This window comes from Anolis sagrei, chromosome 1 (genome assembly GCF_037176765.1).
Source record: "Anolis sagrei isolate rAnoSag1 chromosome 1, rAnoSag1.mat, whole genome shotgun sequence".
Taxonomy (NCBI): domain Eukaryota; kingdom Metazoa; phylum Chordata; class Lepidosauria; order Squamata; family Dactyloidae; genus Anolis; species Anolis sagrei.
Window position 1 is genome coordinate 242,625,605 of NC_090021.1, and position 19,988 is coordinate 242,645,592.

The 19,988-nt window shown below is 38.5% G+C and overlaps 1 protein-coding gene across 1 annotated transcript in view; it reads left to right on the forward strand.

Annotated features, from left to right (window-relative positions):
- Positions 1-19,988, forward strand: part of MUC2 (mucin 2, oligomeric mucus/gel-forming) — a 78,592-nt gene that overhangs the window by 29,410 nt on the left and 29,194 nt on the right. The window contains exons 23-30 of the mRNA XM_067466526.1: positions 499-738; positions 1,619-1,775; positions 2,509-2,637; positions 4,483-4,629; positions 8,551-9,306; positions 12,965-13,987; positions 16,181-16,975; positions 19,347-19,811. Coding sequence (XP_067322627.1) covers positions 499-738; positions 1,619-1,775; positions 2,509-2,637; positions 4,483-4,629; positions 8,551-9,306; positions 12,965-13,987; positions 16,181-16,975; positions 19,347-19,811 — 3,712 coding nt within the window. The remainder of the gene's footprint in view (positions 1-498; positions 739-1,618; positions 1,776-2,508; positions 2,638-4,482; positions 4,630-8,550; positions 9,307-12,964; positions 13,988-16,180; positions 16,976-19,346; positions 19,812-19,988) is intronic.

A 19,988-nucleotide genomic window follows, 5' to 3' on the forward strand; every position in this document is an offset into this window, starting at 1 on the left:
GAACTGGGAAGCCCTGGCCCTTGAGCGCTCCAGCTGGAGGTCAGCTGTGACCAGCAGTGCTGCAGAATTCGAGGAGGCACGAGTGGAGGGTGAAAGAGAGAAACGTGCCAGGAGGAAGGCGCGTCAAGCCAACCCCGACCAGGACCGCCTTCCACCTGGAAACCAATGCCCCCACTGCGGAAGAAGATGCAGAGCAAGAATAGGGCTCCACAGCCACATACGGACCCACAAGGAAATCCATAATGGAAGACCATCTTACTTGTCCAACGAGGGATCGCCTAAGGAAAAAGGAAAGTGAAAAAAGTAATATTCTAGTTCTCCAAAAGAAGGGACTTGTGGAGGTCCAGAAAAGACAATTCAAGGGTTTAATGTCTCTTGAAACAATTTCAAATTAAAATAGTAAACCTTTTAAACAATTTCTCATAGGTGTAAGATGACTTCACTTGCTGCCTGTATCAGAGGTGGTTCATCTAATGTCTTGCATTTTCCTCTCTTCAGGGAAACGTCTGTGGCTTATGTGGTAATTTTGACGACAAGGCCAGCAATGACTTTACAACAAGGAGTATGGTTCAAGAAGAGAATCCACTGACATTTGGAAATTCATGGAAAAAGGACAGTCTGTGCCCTGATGTGGACACTGTCATTCAGCCCTGTGAGAAGAAACCGCACCGTAAAGCTTGGGCAGAGAAGGAGTGCAGTCTCATCAAAAGTTCTGTTTTTGTATCATGTCACAGCAAGGTTGGTACTATTGGTTTGTTGGAAAGCAATGTCTTCTAACCCTAGCATTAAAAGACATTTCACAAAAGATGTATTTGTTGGCTTTTGCACAAATCAGATTTTATTTAGCACAAAACCAAGTTAACAGCACAAAGTTTAGAGGATATAAATAATACACACACACACATTTTATATTGTTTTCTGAAATGATTTAAAAAATCATTGAAAAAATTAGACTCCTCATTCTCCCACTCAATTATGAAACTCTTTGAAATGACAAAGCAAAGGAAGATTTACATCCCTATCATAAAAATGGGTGTGTAGGAACTAAGAAGAACAGAGGGAGATGTTATAGCAAACAATCTTTGGTGTTCCCAGAGCTGAGCTAGGTGATGGACTTCCATTTATCCTTCTATACCCTCTTCAGAATTCAATTCTCTGTGGCTGCTATGTTTTGGGAAATGCTTTCTGAAATAGGATTTATTTACCTAAATTCATTTCAAGTTGAGTAGAAACACTGAACTAATTGATATTTGGTAAATCAAAACTTACTGAAGTTCTATTGTTTCAGTGCATCAATTTTGGTTGAGACTAACAACAGAATTTAAGCTGTTATAGACAGGAATCAGAACATTACTAGCTTAAAATCACAAGGATGGTTTCTAACTTCAAATGCAAGTTTCCCAATGTTCTTTATGAGATAATCCATCATGAGACTGAGAAGGCAACTGGATTATAAATATACTTTGAAAATTAAAATCCATATCCATGTGTGCTAAGAATGATTAATAATTCTGTGTAAAAGTAATGGTTGATTAAGAATACTGTCTTAGAGCAGGGGTATGGGAATAAGTAATCCAAAGAAATTTCTTAGCTCTGTAATGCTGTAATTTTCTCATAGGTGGACCCAGAACCATACTATGAAGCTTGTGTACATGATGCATGTGCCTGTGACACTGGAGGGGATTGTGAATGCTTCTGTACTGCAGTTGCTGCCTATGCTCAAGAATGCACTAAAGCTGATGCCTGTGTTGATTGGAGAACTCCTGAAATATGCCGTGAGTATTGCAGGTTTTTGGCAATATACACATGCATAAAATACCTATGAGTAAGATGATTCAGTAACACGCTGGCTTAAACAATTTGCTATGACTGGAGTACTGGACACATTATTTTTAATCACCCTAAACCATGGTAGACACAGAATGGCTGCAGACTTCATATAGTTCCCCAAAATCAAATGTGAAGTTTCTGAACTACCTGCCTCAGCATGTTTTAAAATGTGTTTTTGCTCTTTTGGAGGCTTAGACAACTAACACTCTGGAGGAAGGCAGTGGCAACCTCCTTGTGATTTTTTTTTGGCCAATATTCCATGATAAGTTTGCCTTGAGGTTGCCATATGTTAGACAGTTGTTTCTTCAACACAAGTTGGTTTTATTTAGGCTGCAATCCTATACAATGTATTCCCATGGAAAGAGCTCACACTGTGACTATAAATCAGGATGTTATAGAATCATAGAGTTGCGGTTCCCCTGCCAAGAAGTTCTTTACAGATGATTCTTCAAATGCATTAAGAGCAAGGTTTTGGGATCATCACAGGACAAGACATTATGAGTGGGGAGAGTGAATTTGTCCAGCTCCATCATGGGATTGCTTATAATCATATGGAGGAGCTGGACAACCCTAAAACTTTGTGGTTCAGATCAGAATGTGTTCCATGGCAGAGTAGAACAAAGAGAATTTTCTGCTCCTTGATTTCTGATGAGTATCTTTTGTTTGTTTTTTTACTAGCTATCTATTGTGACTTCTACAATCCTTCTCCGGAAATATGTGAATGGCACTATGAACCTTGTGGACGAGACCTTCTAGTCTGTGTTATTCCTGATAATATTGGTAACATCACAGTGCCACGACTGGAAGGTAAGAAATTGCCATTTAGTGGTAATCTTGCTCACTGACACTGGCTATTTGTTCTAGGAAGGACAAAATGACTTGTCTTAAAAAAGACACTTTTCTTCCTTCTTCCCTTCCCCTCATGTCATCTTTCTTTCTCAAAGGGCCTAGCAATAGTCAATCCTTCACCTAGAAACAGCCAAGCCAGTGACATCACAGAGGACAACTTAACCTAGCAATAGCCTTTTTGGTACGGACAGACAGACATACTTTGACTTATGTATAGATGTTAGTTCTTGGATAATAAGTCTTTGTTTTCCCCCAAACTAGAGAGCAGCTGCTGAATTCTTATTCACAAGATCTCTCTTTTTTATTTATTGCCTTTTTGGTGCTCTCTCTCAGACATATTAGCTCTGCAAAATATATTACCCAGCAAACTTAATAATGTATAGATAAACAGGAAACACTAGTGGGTAAAGTATGTTCTCTGGCCATAAATGTTACCAAGCCACAAGGTCCCCAAGTTAATATGTAAATGTAAAAAATTAAAAACATTCAGAAAAAAACCTATTTCAGGGCATCTACTTTGTATGTGCAATAGAATAGTCAAGTACTGAGGCCATTATTTAATATTGTTTTCAGTGAAAAGGCTTCAGTGCTATTGATGTCCAGGGACTTTGACTAAGACCTCCTTGATTCTCAAAAATTATCTACCCTGTTTTAGCTGTTGAGGCTGGGACTCATAGGCCTAAATGTGTCTGAGCTGAAAGAGTTCCCTTCCTATCAATTTTCTTTTTTGTGTGGAAAGCTTGGTCTTCTTGTGATGTCCATTGAAAAAACAGGACTATTGGGGCTTCCAGGCTTCAGGGATTAGTCCCACTTCAGAATTAGGTGAAGAATCTCAGGGAGGAATTCTGACCTCAAAAGAAAAGAATTGTTTTTTAAACTGTGGTTGTCCTTCAACATTTGTTCTTTTGATTTGATTATTCATGGATTTAATTTAAAATGTTCTCTCTACAAATCTCAAAATTATCTAGTGTGACTCTATGACCAACTTCCTCTAGGTCCTTCCATGCGATTTTAAGTTCATCTTCCACTGGATTTTAAGTTCATCTTCCACTCCAGTCATGCTGGAAGACATCAAAATTCCTGGGGAGGTTTTCTCTTTTCCCTTTATACTCTTCCAAGGGATCTGTACCCCTGATTCCAGTGAATGTGGAGGGCTGACTGTATGTGCTTAAAGCTGCTTTGAAACAGCAATCCAGAGTGCACTTGACCAACTTCTCCCTCTTCTTTATTCCCTTTTCAAATCAGAAGTGATTAACATAGGTAAAGCATAAAACATATATTTATTACCATAGTAGGAAATTAGTGGAGGATTGCTTCTTTCCTAATATTACTGTTGTTTCCTAGTTCTGATTCCACTGTCCTTACCTTGTTTCCCAGTTCTGATTCCACTGTCATTACCCAATTCAGTAGGTTGTACTATTGTTAGGAAAAGTATGGTGCCTTGCTTTTGAGACCTGCCTCTGAGGTTATTTGGGGTGCTGATTCAGAAAATTGCATTAGCTAAATCACATTGGTTCTATCATAATTTTCTCTGAATGTGCAGATGACTGGTATATGGCAAATGTTCTATATCTCAAAATTAGAGCTTACAGGAGAAACCTGGTGCCATTTTCGGAATCAGCAGGTCAAATACACCCAGATACATTTGGGGCACCAAAATGTGTCTTGGCTAGTGTTATTGTTTTGTTTTTTTTTAGTTCTGCTTTAATACTTGCTTTAATTTTTGATTTTTTTTCTTGTTGTATACTGTATTGATAATATGTTATTTTGTTATTTAATAAAACTCATCTTTCTGGGCAATAGGTTGCTACCCACGATGTCCTCCAGAGACGCCTTTCTATGACACAGGGACCAACACATGTGTTGCGGAAGATGAGTGTTCTTGCTACTATGATGGCGTGTACTATCCAAGTGGCCAACTTATACCCAACTACCAACCCAAAGACCTGTGTCAAGATTGGTAGGTTGAGGATACTGAGAGGATGGATTCTAAAGTGGCAGGAAAGCATTTGTACAGACAAGGCTATTTACATTGCTGACTTTTGGGCCTGACACTATTCATTTTTATGAAGACACTTCCTCTTCTGAAGTGGAAAATATTTGTAGGGTCATTGCCACACATTTACTTGAACATGTTGCATGCTGGATGTTATAGAGCTCTCCTTTAAGCAGGAGATGTATCCATCTGGCATTTCCCAGACAATTGCCAGTGAAGTAATCCCTTAACACAATTTGTGATTGATTTCCTTACCATAGGAATTTGGCATTTTCCTTCTTTATCATGGTCATAGTCATCATGGAAATGGGGCCGACGTTTAGATGTTTACAGAAGTGAGGCTTTGTTGTTGTCATCTTTGCTTATTTTCGAAGCCTGTGTGACTTAATAGTAAGCTAAACCTATTTACCAATTGTAACTTCCTAAACCAGTGGTTTCAATTGCAAGGTGAGCATATTTTGGGTTAAAAGGTTAACCTAAACCTTTTAGTTACTCCCTGTCACTCAAGGTTAAAACCCGTGTTGTTGGGGCCTCATTTCAGTAAGGTATTGGTTATGTTATGCAGAGGCTCAAATGGCCTGTCCATTTGAGGTATTTAAAGATATATATATATATATATATATATATATATATATATATATATATATATCTTTTTGTGCCTTCAGATTGGCAGAATAGGCCATGTTTAACAATTGTGTGAATGTGGGGAGCTTAGAGCTCTCACGTATCTGGAATATATACCCTGTCTTGGAATTGCCTTCCCAGGCAAATAGGCCCGATTCATAAGCCATGTATAAGCCTCCAGAAGCTAGCAAAATGAGAATTAGAGGCTTACCTTTATCCTTTGTTAGGCTACGTTGCCTGCTCTTTGCTTTTAACTCTTTTAACTCATTGCATGGTTTTCAGGTTTGTCAGTCACTGTAGGAATAATTGGGATGAGAATAGAAATTAAGACCTTAAATATTTTATTTAAAAAAATAATCTTTTTCATATTTCAGTTTTTGCATCACAGGATCCAATGTGCAATGCAAGGCAAGACATGGTATGTTTCACTTTGCTCTTTTTTATAATATGAAACAAAAGGGATGGATACCATATACTTTCACATACCTTTATCAAGCAGGTGAAGATTGATTTAAATGACACCCCCCCCCCCCCCCGACGCCAATTGTTTCTCTTTGCATAGCCTTTCTCAATTTTTGTGTCATTCCCTAATAAAGGATTTCATTGAAAAAGAATTGGTTCTGTTAACAATCAGACTTTTTAACATTTCTCACATTGGGTTTCTGTGAATTTTTTGGGGCTGTATGGCCATGTTTCAGCAGCATTCTCTCCAGATATTTCACCTGCATTTGTGGCTCCAGCCACAGATGCAGGTGAAATGTTAGAAAAGAATTATGTTGGAACATGGCCATGCAGCCCAAAAAATTCACAGCAACCTAGTGATTTTGTCCATGAAAACCTTTGTCAACATGCTTCCCACATTGTTTTTATTAAATATTATTATTTTTCAAATTCTTTTTTCAAAGTACAAACCCAATAATTTTATTCGGAAATGGTTTCCATAGTGGAGCTTATTATTTATGACTCCAACAATGTTCAGAATTCTAGAGCATATTGTATCAACAAAATATTATATTTAACACCAGTTATAATATTTGTGATTAGTAAGAGCATTGGCTTATATATACTTCAGTCCTGACTAAGGCATAACAGTCACTGAAATATTTTAGTGACTCCCTGTCACTCTAATGTACCTTCAAATGTTATTGGGAAGTAGTGATTTGAACATAGGACTATGGAGTCTTCCAGACAGCATCGAATTGCAGGTTTTAAAAGTGAGGCAAAAAACCCAGGACCTGATAACAAGTTCACACACAGACCTGTCAGTCCAGGAAAATGCTCCTACACAATCCTCACACCTTTCTTTGAAGCAATTTTAAAAGACTACAAGATGGAGGGGGGATGGAGAACATCTGGCAGAACTAATCTTGCCAAGAAAACCCTATGATAGTTTTGCCATAAGTCAGGAATAACTTGAGCACACAGACATAAAGTGCAAAGGAGGAGAGATGTGTGATTCCTTGACTTAATTGGAAGGGAGTTGGGATACAGGTTTATTCACCAATTAGGAAAGTTAATGTCATTCATTTATTTATTTACCTTATTTATTCCCCACCTTTCTCAACCTCGCAGGGGACTTAAGGCGGCTTACATATATAGACAACGATTCAATGCCATGTAAACATATATACACAATAAAATAAACATATATATTAAAACAATAATTAAAATCATATCAAACCTTAAAACACTTATTAAAAAGGTTAATTTGTTTTAAGTACCTTTTGTCCATCACTGGCCTACCATTGAAACAAAGCTGATATATAGAACTTACATGGGGGGGGGGGGCATTTATATAAATTCTGTCTGCCTGGGAATGGGAGTGACTGTGAGGGAAATTTTGAGATATAGCCATTGTAATTCCTGTGTACAGAGATTTTCCACAGAGATGGTCTTATAATGGAGACTCTACTGCTTCTTACTCTAAGGGTGTATAGGGCTTGGGATTCATTCACTTTATACACTGTTTAGATATTACAACATACTTACTAGGAAGTAAGTCACATATATTTCTATGGAGCCTACCTGCAAGCAATGTGTTCACAGTCAAAAATAATAGTAATATTCTAAACATCAGCAGGTTAAATAAAAAGTGTTCAATCATATTTACATTATACTGGAAGGAGAAGGAGAAGACACTATTTGTAGAATTTGTTTCCAAAAGGTACCACTCCCCTCCCTCCACCCCTTAAACAAGAAGAAGATGACTTGTAGGAAGCAGAATATTGTTGGCTAGGAGTAGACCATGTACAGATCAAAACTATCAAAAAGTATCAAAACATTTCAGTACAGGAATTAGAAAATTGCATTTTATAGAAAAAGAGTGCATATCATCAGCACATTTTTGATTCAAATGGATTTGGTACTTTTTGGAAACAAGGTCCACATTTGCATTCTGGATTGTTGTGTTTTGATGCCATGTTTTTGACTATATTTTGAATAGAAGCATTTAACCCACTGTTTTTTCCCTTCTTTTTATACAGGCTGCTGTATTTTTGATGGAAAAGAGTACCACGAGGGAGAAAGTGTTTTCGAGAAAAATGGATCAACCTGCTTCAATTGGACATGCTTGTCAAATGGCAGCATGCATTTTGAAGCGTGGTTTTGTGGTTCAACAACAGCTCCTCCTACAACAACTCTCTCAACTACTACTTCTACTACTACTACCACAACAACATCAAGTAAGCTTGCAATGCTGACAATATACATTTGCTGCTTTTATTTTTTGAAAGCAGTATAAAATTGTTTTAAAATATGGAAAAATAAAAATTCATCAGGTTTTCTCCCTTCCATTTCAGCCTTTACAACAACAACCACATCTGCAACAAGTAAGTCTTGAAATAGTATTTGGGGTACAGTAAATGTTTTGCATGTATTAAGCTCTCAGGTGCAGTCCTTGGATCTTGTTAAAAGGAATACCAAATAATAGCACTGTGGTAAATCTTCTGCATAAGACACTTTGAGTTTCAATCTAGAGATAAGTGGGTTAATGATGATGATGATGGTGATGGTGATGATGATGATGATGATGATGATGATGATTACGATGATTTTTGAAGTCTAATGGGTCCTGGGATATGAGTGTCTGCCTTTCTAGCTCTCATCCCTAAGAAATTCTTCATGCTAATTTTTGACTGGTGAACATGGAAAGATGTGGTGGTATCAAATTGTTCTCATTTTATAATCGAAATATTGTTCATATGACTCACTAAATTAAACTCAGGATAATGACTTTCATATTTGTCTTACAGCTCCATGTGTCTGCCATTGGAGTCAATGGTATGATGTCAGTTATCCCAAAGATGAGCCAGGAGGTGGTGACTATGAGACATATGATGCCATAAGAAATAAAGAAAACACTCAAATATGCTCAAGCCCATTAGCTATAGAAGCCATACAGTGCAGGGCTAAAGCTGCACCTGATCAAAGTTTGGAAGCCTTGGGCCAGAAGGTGGAGTGCAATGTTACCTATGGACTCATTTGCAGAAATGAAGATCAAGATCAGACAGTGTGGAACCTCTGTTATAATTATGAGATCAGTGTGTACTGTTGTTCACCTTTATGTGGAACAACTACTGTCACCACAACCACACCAACTACCACTACACCAACTACAACTACATCAACCACTTCTCCTACAACAACCACTACAACCACTGCCTCTCCTACCACTACTCCCACTACAACTCCTACCACTACTCCCACAACAACCACTACAACCACTACCTCTCCTACCACTACTCCCACAACAACCACTACAACCACTTCCTCTCCTACCACTACTCCCACTACAACTCCTACCACTACTTCCACAACAATTACTACAACCACTACCTCTCCTACCACTACTCCCACAACCACTACAACCACTACTTCTCCTACCACTACTCCCACAACAACCACTACAACCACTACCTCTCCTACTACTACTCCCACAACAACCTCTACAACAACCTCTACTACTACTACCACCACCACCACCACAACTACTCCAACTACAACTACAAGTAAGATTTTTTTTATTTATGATACTGTTTTGCATGCAAGCATATTTATATCATTGCTGCTCTTATCATCTTTGTTTATATCCAAAAATTGTGATTCAAGATGCCTTTCAATTTAAAATTATTACAATTTAATTTAAAATGTGAAAAAGGTTGAGACCGATGAGAATTAAACTGTTAACTATACTAAAATTGTGAACCTACATCTTTAGGGGAAGCATAGCCCCATCTAGCACAGTTGATATCCCAATTACCTGGTCTTTTGACTGATTAGGAGCTCTTCCATTTTGTCTGAACTGAGCTTCAATTTGCTTGCCTTCATCTGGTCCATTATTGATGCCATGTAATGAGTTAGGGCTGAAATATCTTCACTGGAGTTAGGTGGAAAGACGAAATAGATGTGGCTGTCATAATCAGCACACAGGTGTCACTGAACCACAAACCTCTGGACAACCTCTCCTGGTGGTATCAAGGACATGTTGAATAACATGGGAGACAGAGTGGAGCCCTGGGGTTCCCTACAGATCAATGGCCAACGAATCTAGCAGGAATCTCCAGCAACACTTTCTAGAGTCATTCTTCCAAAAGGGAGAAGAGCCATTCTAAACAAGTGTTTTCAAGCCCCATCCCAGCAAAGTGAGGCAGAGGTATACCATGGCTAACTTATCAAAGTGTAAAGTACACTGACTGGTAATCATATGTATGCATAGAAACAGATGGCCTTATTCATGCTGACTTCTAGGGTGTTATTTCAAGAGCTTATAGTATAACAAACATTTACTTAGGATGTAAATTCAACTTGCAATTTAACCTACAATAATTTGTTTAATTTACAAATTGCTGAAGGGTTCTATTAATTTCTCTTTCTTTTTTCTTTCCTTTTCTTTTACTAACATCATTGCTGATGAAACAGGCCAAACAAGTAAGTACAAAAGAAAAATACACACAAATATGCATAAATATCTTAGAGGACCCCCATAATCTAAGAAATGGCTTGAAAAATATTGTTGTGGAGCAAAGAGGAGGCGAGAAATGTTAAATGGAGTGTTCTTTCAAGGAACCTTTGGGTCTTCTAGTCTGACTTTACAGAGTCACCTTAGATGTCCTAGAAATTCCTAGAGAGAACATTTTAATTACATCTGGGAATGGTGAAACCTTTGAAAATTAAACCTGCAAATGTAGAGGCCTGGCTGTAATGCTGGGAGCTGCAGTTCGGTATGTGAATGGCTACATCATCCCTAACATTGTTTCCCATGTATGCTTCCAGTTCCTACCTATGTAAAGTGGTTTAGCAACTTTTTAGTTTATTCATGCATTCCATGATGCAACCAAATCCCTAGCTCATGGCATCGAAAGTTGAAATGTCTTCATCTAATATTATTTTTGATATCCCCCAAATCTTTGTTATGGGGGAGATTATGGGGGAAACGAGTTTCTTTAATTGTCCTTCTTTCATAGCCTCAACTACACAGCCATGTAATGTAGTTTCAAAATGTAGTTTAACTGCACTAAACTGCAGTGTAGACTTATAAATTCTTATTCAATGCAGTTATTCTGAAAGTGTAGATCGGGCCCATGTGGACAAAGTATGAACTATAAAGTAACTATTTTAATGCCACTGGAGTGTCATAAGGAGCCCCCGTTGGCGCAGGGGTTAAAGCGCAGAGCTGTTGAGCTTGTTGACCGAAAGGTCGCATGTTCAAATCCGAGGAGCAGCATGAACTACCACTGTCAGCCCCAGCTTCTGCCAACCTAGCCATTTGAAAATATGCAAATGTGAGTAGATCAATAGGTACCGCTCTGGCGGAAAGGTAACAGCTCTCCATGCAGTCATGCCGGCCACATGACATTGAAGGTGTTTACGGACAACGCCGGCTCTTCGGCTTAGAAATTGAGATGAGCACCACATCCCAGAGTCAGAAATGACTGGACTTCATGTCAGGGGAAAACCTTTACCTTTACCTAGAGTGTCATAGCAAATTGTGAAACCTCCCTTTGCAGAATGGCAGTTTTGCTGTCATGGTGCTTGAATTTTGTTAGAGTCATTGGAGGAATCACTTAGAGGGATCAATAAATAGAGAAACAAGATCATGAAAAACAGAAAGCATGGAAGAGAAGATGAATGGAGAAAAACAGAGAGTAGGGAGAAGATGCAGTGGAAGTGGAATGAAAAGGCAAAACAAAACAGGACAGATCAGTAGATTATATGGATGGAGTGGAGGAAGGAAGACCTTAAGGAGGATCAAATTATAGTGTTTCCAGACAGGCTGGTGGACCAAACCAAGAAATCATGTCTATAATTCCCTGATGTCTATGCAGAAACAGTATCTCAGGACAGGAAATTTCTGTCCAAATTTCTGACTTTTGGTGGAAAATAAAACTTAAAGTTTGACGAAGTCAATTATATTCTTGAACAAGCATTTCCATAAGCACAAAGGTAATGCTATGTAACATGATTTTGGTTCCTGGGTGATAAATAATTAATATATTTAATTAAATTGAAAAAAACTTTGGTTTTGCGGGACATCCTGCAGCACATTTTGCTATTGTTTTTCATTGAATATCTCAACAAATTCAACACAGTTTATGGCAGCAACAAAAATGAAGTTTCTGGAATATAATAACTACTTTCAAAGTACCATACAATTAATTGGGAAACAACACTTTCAAACCAGGAACAAACTGTGTTGTCAAAGGCTTTCATGGCCAAAATCACTGGGTTGCTGTCATTTTTCCAGGCTGTATGGCTATGTTCCAGAAGCATTCTCTCCTAACCCATATCTATGGCAGGCATTCTCGGAGGTTGTGAGGTCTGTTGGAAACTAGGCAAGTGAGGTTTATATATCTGTGGAATGTCCAGGGTGGGAGAAAGAATTGGCCATGTTGATTAGCATTGAATGGGCTTGCAGCTTCAAAGACTGGCTGCTTCCTGCCTGGGGGAATCCTTTGTTGGGATTCAACCAGAGAAGGCATTCACAGCAGAGCACTTGATGAAACAACTCGGACACAGCACATTATTTGAGAACACAGAAATGCTGGACCACTCTAACAACCACCATGTCAGACTGCCCAGAGAAGCCATTGAAATACACAAGCATGTGGACAATTTCAACAGAAAGGAGGAAACCATAAAAATGAACAAAATCTGGCTATCAGTATCAAAAAACCCTAAAATCAGGACAGTAAATAAAGAGCAACACTAAAAAATTGGGGAATTCCAGACATGAAACAATCAAGGCCAGCTAACACCTCCCAACAAAGGATTCCCCCAGGAAAATAGCTGCCACTATTTGAAGCTGCAAAGCCATTCGGTACTAATCAAGGTGGCCAATTGCAACATTCACACCTGTCTCAAACAGACAAGAGTGCTTTCTCCCGCTCTGGACATTCCACAGGTATATTAACTCCATCTGCCAAGTTTCCAACAGACCTCATAACCTCTGAGGATGCCTGCCACAGATGTGGGCGAAATGTTAGGAAGGAATGCTTCTGGAACATGACCATACAGCCAGGAACAGATTTTTAAATATTTTGTTACATAGTGTAATGGTCTTATAGTGATAAAAATAATTTTATATCCATATATATTCAGTGGTTGCTTAGCATATTGATATCTGTGCTATGCATATAACTTTTGTGATATTTCCATCTGTCACTGCAGCAACTTGTGTGCCTTCGAAAATTTGTGAGTGGTCCCAGTGGATTGATGTGGATTTCCCCCATGCTGGCTTAGATGAGGGTGACAATGAAACCTATGTCAACATCAGAGCCCACAACATCTCTATTTGCAAGAGGCCAGAAAATATATCATGCCGTGCTGTGAAATTTCCAGACTACTCCATCAAGGATTTGGGACAAATAGTGGAATGCGATGTTACGACTGGGCTGATTTGCCACAATAAGGATCAGCCGATTGGGTTATACCCTCAGCCTCAGTGTAACAACTATGAAATCAGTGTGTACTGCTGCAAAACTATTAATTGTGAAACTCCTCCAACTACGACTCCTTCCACAACTACATCAACTACCACTTCACCAACTACTACTTTCACCACAACCTCCACAACTTCTACCACTACAACAACCACCACTCCTACTACCACTCCGACTACTACTCCTACCACTACTTCCACATCCCCTACTACTACACCAACAACTACCACCACAACTCCTACTACTACACCAACTACCACTCCTACTACTACACCAACCACCACTCCTACTACCACTTTAACCACCACTCCCACAACCACACCAACCACCACTCCTACCACTACCTCCACATCCCCTACTACTACACCAACAACTACCACCACCACCACTCCAACTACTACGCCAACTACCACTCCTACTACTACACCAACCACCACTTCTACTACCACTTCAACCACGACTCCCACGACTACACCAACTACCACTCCAACCACTACCTCCACAACACCTACTACTACACCAACTACCACCACCACCCCAACTACTACGCCAACTACCACTCCTACTACTACACCAACTACCACTCCTACTACCACTTCAACCACCACTCCCACGACTACACCTACTACCACTCCAACCACTACATCCACATCACCTACTACTACACCAACAACTACCACCACCACCACTCCAACCACTACGCCAACTACCACTCCTACTACTACCACCTCAACTTCACCTACAACTACAAGTAAGTAATGTGTAATTAATTTATCGTAATGCATATCATGAATAAAATAGTCAGTCTAAGAAATATGAAAGCTACTGAATACTGACTGTGTATCATATACTCACAAATAGAAATTGATGCAGTCAGGTATTTAATGTGCAATGTCTCATGACATAAGTATAGAAGATGTTTCTTACAGCATATGATCCCGTATATGGGACTGCAACATGTAATCTTTCTTTCTTTCTTTCTTTCTTTCTTTCTTTCTTTCTTTCTACAAACACCATTTCCAATGGCAACAGGCTCAACAAGTAAGTAAAAAAGCACCATATGTCTTATAATTTTAAAATACTATGTTCTCAACTCTCACCCCTGAGCAAGTGATAAGCAAGATGTTTCCTTCATGTACAGTACTACTGCTAGTATTCCTTAACATATTGTTTTGAAGAAGCAAAGAATTAAAGAGCATTTGTTATGAGACTCAATTAGCCTACTTAATTGTAAATATTTTGTATAAGCAAGGCTTGACTCAGAAAGTATCTCTCTTATAAGTCCAGCTAAGCCATTTCCCTGGAACTGCCCAGGAGTAATGTTGATAGTTATGGTTTTAATCATTTATTTCTGTAAATTGTAGTACAGAACATAAGGAAGGAGATATACTTCAAATTAATGCACAGAGAAAATGCGTAGGAATAAAAATGTAATTTTAATATAGGAATAATCTTCAAACTACAGAGAATTCAGTAATCCAGTTTGAATGTAACTAGCCAATTATGAAACAAAAGCATAAATTTAAAAAAGCCATGAAATCGGAACACAATTGTCACAGCACCCTAAGCTGTGTAAACCTATGTCAACAGCCATCAAGGAATAGCCAATGGATAATGCTTTGGTTCTTGTGGGTTTTTTCGGGCTATAGGGCCATGTTCTAGAGGCATTTCTCCTGACGTTTCACCTGCATCTATGGCAAGCATCCTCAGAGGTAGTGAGGTCTGTTGGAAATAGGACAATGGGTTTATATATCTGTGGAATGGCTGGGGTGGGGCAAGGAGCTCTTCCCTGCTAGAGCTAGGTGTGAATGTAGCAGGGAAGAGCTCCTTGCCCCACCCCAGCCATTCCACAGATATATAAACCCATTGTCCTATTTCCAACAGACCTCACTACCTCTGAGGATGCTTGCCATAGATGCAGGCGAAACGTCAGGAGAAATGCCTCTAGAACATGGCCCTATAGCCCGAAAAAACCCACAAGAACCTAGTGATTCCAGCCATGAAAGCCTTCGACAATACGATAATGCTTTGGTTGGGAGTTACTTGAAGTCAGTTTCGAAACCATGCAATTATCTCACTTTTTCCATTAGGAAACATGTCACTTTGGTTTACTCAGGGTACATCCACACTGCAGAATGGATGTGGTTTGACAGCACTTAACTGCGATGGCTCAATATAGCTATAAGCATTGAGCCATGGTAGTTAAAGTGGGGTCAAACTGTTTTAATTATGTAGTGTAGATGCACCCTCTGCCATCAATCATGGAGTTATCTATTGAGTAACAACAATGGCACTTCAAATCGAAGTATAGATTAGGAATGGTTTGGTAATGCTGATGTCGTTGTGACCAAAAGGCTGGTGGTACAGTTGGTAGTACAATTCAAAAACTGGGTTTCATTCAATCTAAATATTTTCCCATTTTGTGACTACTTTAAATGTCATAATGCCATCCTTCAGATTTCAGAAAACTGTAGTGCTCCATTAAACTAGAGATCTAAGGATTCTATAGGAAAAAAATCCTGTCATTTCAAGTAGTATCAATCTGATATGGGCCCTGTCTGCACTTGGACTTGATGCAATTCAAAGCTAGTTTCGACCTGTGGCAACCAAGTAACAAACTCCCACAGAAGTGCACAAAAGAAGGCCCTCAATGTGTATCAGCGCTCTGTGGTATGTATAATTACCACCTGACCTTCAGACCAGTAACAGGATTTCCAATGTAACAATCTGTACAGTGAAACCCCTTTCTTCAACACTGCTTTGATGCAGCATTAAATGATCTGTGTAGGTGGGACTATAACTGTTTAGGGTAAGAAAGGACCTGGTAGAAACAACTGTTGTGAACAAGAATTTCTCATAAATGTGGTGTATTTTATAGTTGCTTAGTATATTTATTTCAGAACGGCACACTTAACACCTCTGTTATTTTTATCTGTCACTGCAGCAATTTGTGTACCTTCGGAAATTTGTGAGTGGTCCCAGTGGATTGATGTGGATTTCCCCCATGCTGGCTTAGATGAGGGTGACAATGAAACCTATGTCAACATCAGAGCCCACAACATCTCTATTTGCGAGAGGCCAGAAAATATATCATGCCGTGCTGTGAAATTTCCAGACTACTCCATCAAGGATTTGGGACAAATAGTGGAATGCGATGTTACGACTGGGCTGATTTGCCACAATAAGGATCAGCCGATTGGGTTATACCCTCAGCCTCAGTGTAACAACTATGAAATCAGTGTGTACTGCTGCAAAACTATTAATTGTGAAACTCCTCCAACTACGACTCCTTCCACAACTACATCAACTACCACTTCACCAACTACTACTTTCACCACAACCTCCACAACTTCTACCACTACAACAACCACCACTCCTACTACCACTCCGACTACTACTCCTACCACTACTTCCACATCCCCTACTACTACACCAACAACTACCACCACAACTCCTACTACTACACCAACTACCACTCCTACTACTACACCAACCACCACTCCTACTACCACTTTAACCACCACTCCCACGACCACACCAACCACCACTCTTACCACTACCTCCACATCCCCTACTACTACACCAACAACTACCACCACCACCACTCCAACTACTACGCCAACTACCACTCCTATTACTACACCAACCACCACTTCTACTACCACTTCAACCACGACTCCCACGACTACGCCAACTACCACTCCTACTACTACCACCTCAACTTCACCTACAACTGCAAGTAAGTAATGTGTAATTAATTTATCATAATGCATATCATGAATAAAATAGTCAGTCCAAGAAATATGAAAGATACTGAATGCTAACTGTGTATCATATACTGCTGTGGAACACTCTCCCTGCAGACATCAGACAGCTGCCCTCCCTCATGTCCTTCCGAAAAAGCCTCAAGACATGGCTGTTCGAGAAGGCATTTAATTAAGTGCTATAACAATGTGGTAAAGACGACTGGAAAGGAACAAGGAATATGAGATTGGTTTATGATTCCACTATGAGACGAAGCGGATTTTTAGTGTAAATTTTGTAATGGTTGTATTGTTAATGTGTTGTTGTATTGCTTCATTGTAATTGCCTTTTATATGTGTTGTACACCGCCATGAGTCGCCCTAAAGGGCTGAGAATGGCGGTTAATAAATGCATCAAATAAATAAATAAAATAAATAAATTGATGCAGTCAATTTTAGGACAGGAATTTAACGTGCAATGTCTGATGATATAAGTATAGAAGATGTTTCTTACATATGATCCAGTATATGGGACTGCAACATGTAATTTATTCCTTTTTTCCTTTTTTCCTTTTTTCCTTTTTTCCTTTTTTCCTTTCCTTTCCTTTCCTTTCCTTTCCTTTCCTTTCCTTCCTTCCTTCCTTCCTTCCTTCCTTCCTTCCTTCCTTTCTTTCTTTCTTTCTACAAACACCATCTCCAATGGCAACAGGCTCAACAAGTAAGTACAAAAGCATCATAAGTCTTATAATTTTAACCCCACCCCTGATTATATATATGCTAAGATATATTACAGTTAGAAAGGAAACTATGTCAAAAATACTGACAGACAGAACTGGAGTGAAGTAATATTTTGCTATGTCTTTCTTCTTTCTGTTAAAGGGTTTTTAAAGAAAAGTAAACAATATGTTTACTAGCCTAAAAATCATATTTACTCTGTGTAGTAATACTGCACTTCCCTCTTTAGTTGGAATAGCTCTCTCTCTCTCTCTCTCTCTCTATATATATATATATATATAATAATAATTTTATTTGCATGTGTAGATTTATGTCACTTTTATTCTCTTACATTTCTCTTACATTTTACGTGTGATCCTTTTTGTACTGAAACCAACATTTTCTGTTCAGGAAACAGCTTTTTTGAATGAGAAATAATATTTTAACACTGAAATATTAATTCTTGCACAGAAAATCAACAACATGTGAAACTTATGCAGAATAAATTCCAAATTACAGAATTTTCTGTGTAGGAAACATTTCTACATCGAAATGTTATTTTTCTTACAGAAAAGTGTGTTTCACCAAAATAAATTAAAAATAAAATAAAATGCTTACTCCTACACAAAACAACCACATGGGACTTCTTCACTAAATTGGTTTCTGAATTACAAGTACACTTTGAAAATAGTATGGCTTTTCTCAAAATAGGAAGAAACTTGCTGAAATTACCTGTTATTACTTTGAAAAAGAAATTTACTGAAGAATTGTGTCCCTAATTTTTAACTTGAGAATCAGAATAGATAAGATCCCATTGCAAAATAAGATGGGTAACACATCTCAAGAACCAGTTGTATTTTTCTTTACATGTTTCAATCTTTTCTTTGCTGAAAGCTCAGCAACAACAACTAAAACAAGTAAAACAAAGAGGTAGTTCTTTCCTAGAAATATATCTGTATTTTGGTTTGGTTTCATAGCTAAATAAAATATTATTTAAACTTTGTAGATTAAACTTAATTCATCCTTCCTCTTGGAAGCCCCCAGTGGTGCAATGGGTTAAACCCCGGTGCTGGTAGAACTACTGACCAAAAGGTCATTGGTTTGAATCCGGGGACGGGGTGGGCTCCCATCTGTCAGCTCCAGCTTCTTATGTGGGGACATGAGAGAAGCCTCCCACAGGATGGTAAAACATCTGGGTGTCCCCTGGGAATTGTAGATAGCCAATTTGACTTGCAGTTTCTCAAGTTGCTCCTGACACACAAAAACAATCCCTCTTTAAAAATAGGATGTTATTCTACATTTTTTAAAAAATGACAACATTTAAAAAGGTTTTTTGTGGAGAGATGATAATTTTCTCAGAGGAAACATCCACATACTCTATCCATTTTGGTCAAGTTGCACATTATCTGATCAATTTGTAGGTCAATTCTCACACATAGTGGCTAAATTTATCAAAAAGAAAAGGTTAAAAATAATAGGCATTTTAATTATGGCAATGAGAATTCATTGTGTTATAAACATTTGCTTGCATTTCTATTGCCTTTATTTTTGTTCCATGCTTTAGGTGAGCAAATTTGTAGCAAGAGTATTAGAAAATTCATTGCAGTTACCTGATACTTTTTTCTGAAAATGAGCTTATTTTTTCTCTTGCAGCTGAGTGCTTCGTCTGCCAGTGGTCTGAATGGATTAGTGTGAGTAAGCCAGACTATGCTGACAAGGATGGAGGTGACAATGAAACCTATCCAAATATCAGGGAAAATGGTGTAGCTATCTGCTCACATCCATTAAATATTTCATGCAGAGCTATAAAATTCCCTAATATCCCTATTCATGAACTGGAACAAAAGCTGGTGTGTGACGTTTCCTCAGGACTACTGTGTAAAAACAGTGATCAACCCCAAGGAGGACTAGCACCAATGTGCCTTGATTATGAAATTAGTGTGTATTGCTGCAGTGATGTATGTGCCACATCTATTACAACAACCTCTGTGACTCCTCTAACATCTACTACAACTACATCATCATCACCACCACCACCACCAATAACAACAACAACAACAACATCAACAACAATTCCATGCACTACTGAACCTGATGACATCATAGAAAGCAGTCCAGGTCAGTGTAGTATCTAATTAACTTTGAAGATATAAATAATATGGTTTGCCTTTCATGTTTTGTTTGCAGTTGCATTCTTGAACCTACATAGGGCAACCTATAATACTATATTTTCCCAAACAAATTCTCAGAATAAATCGTACAGAAAATGGCAAAAACATTATCGAAAACAGCAAT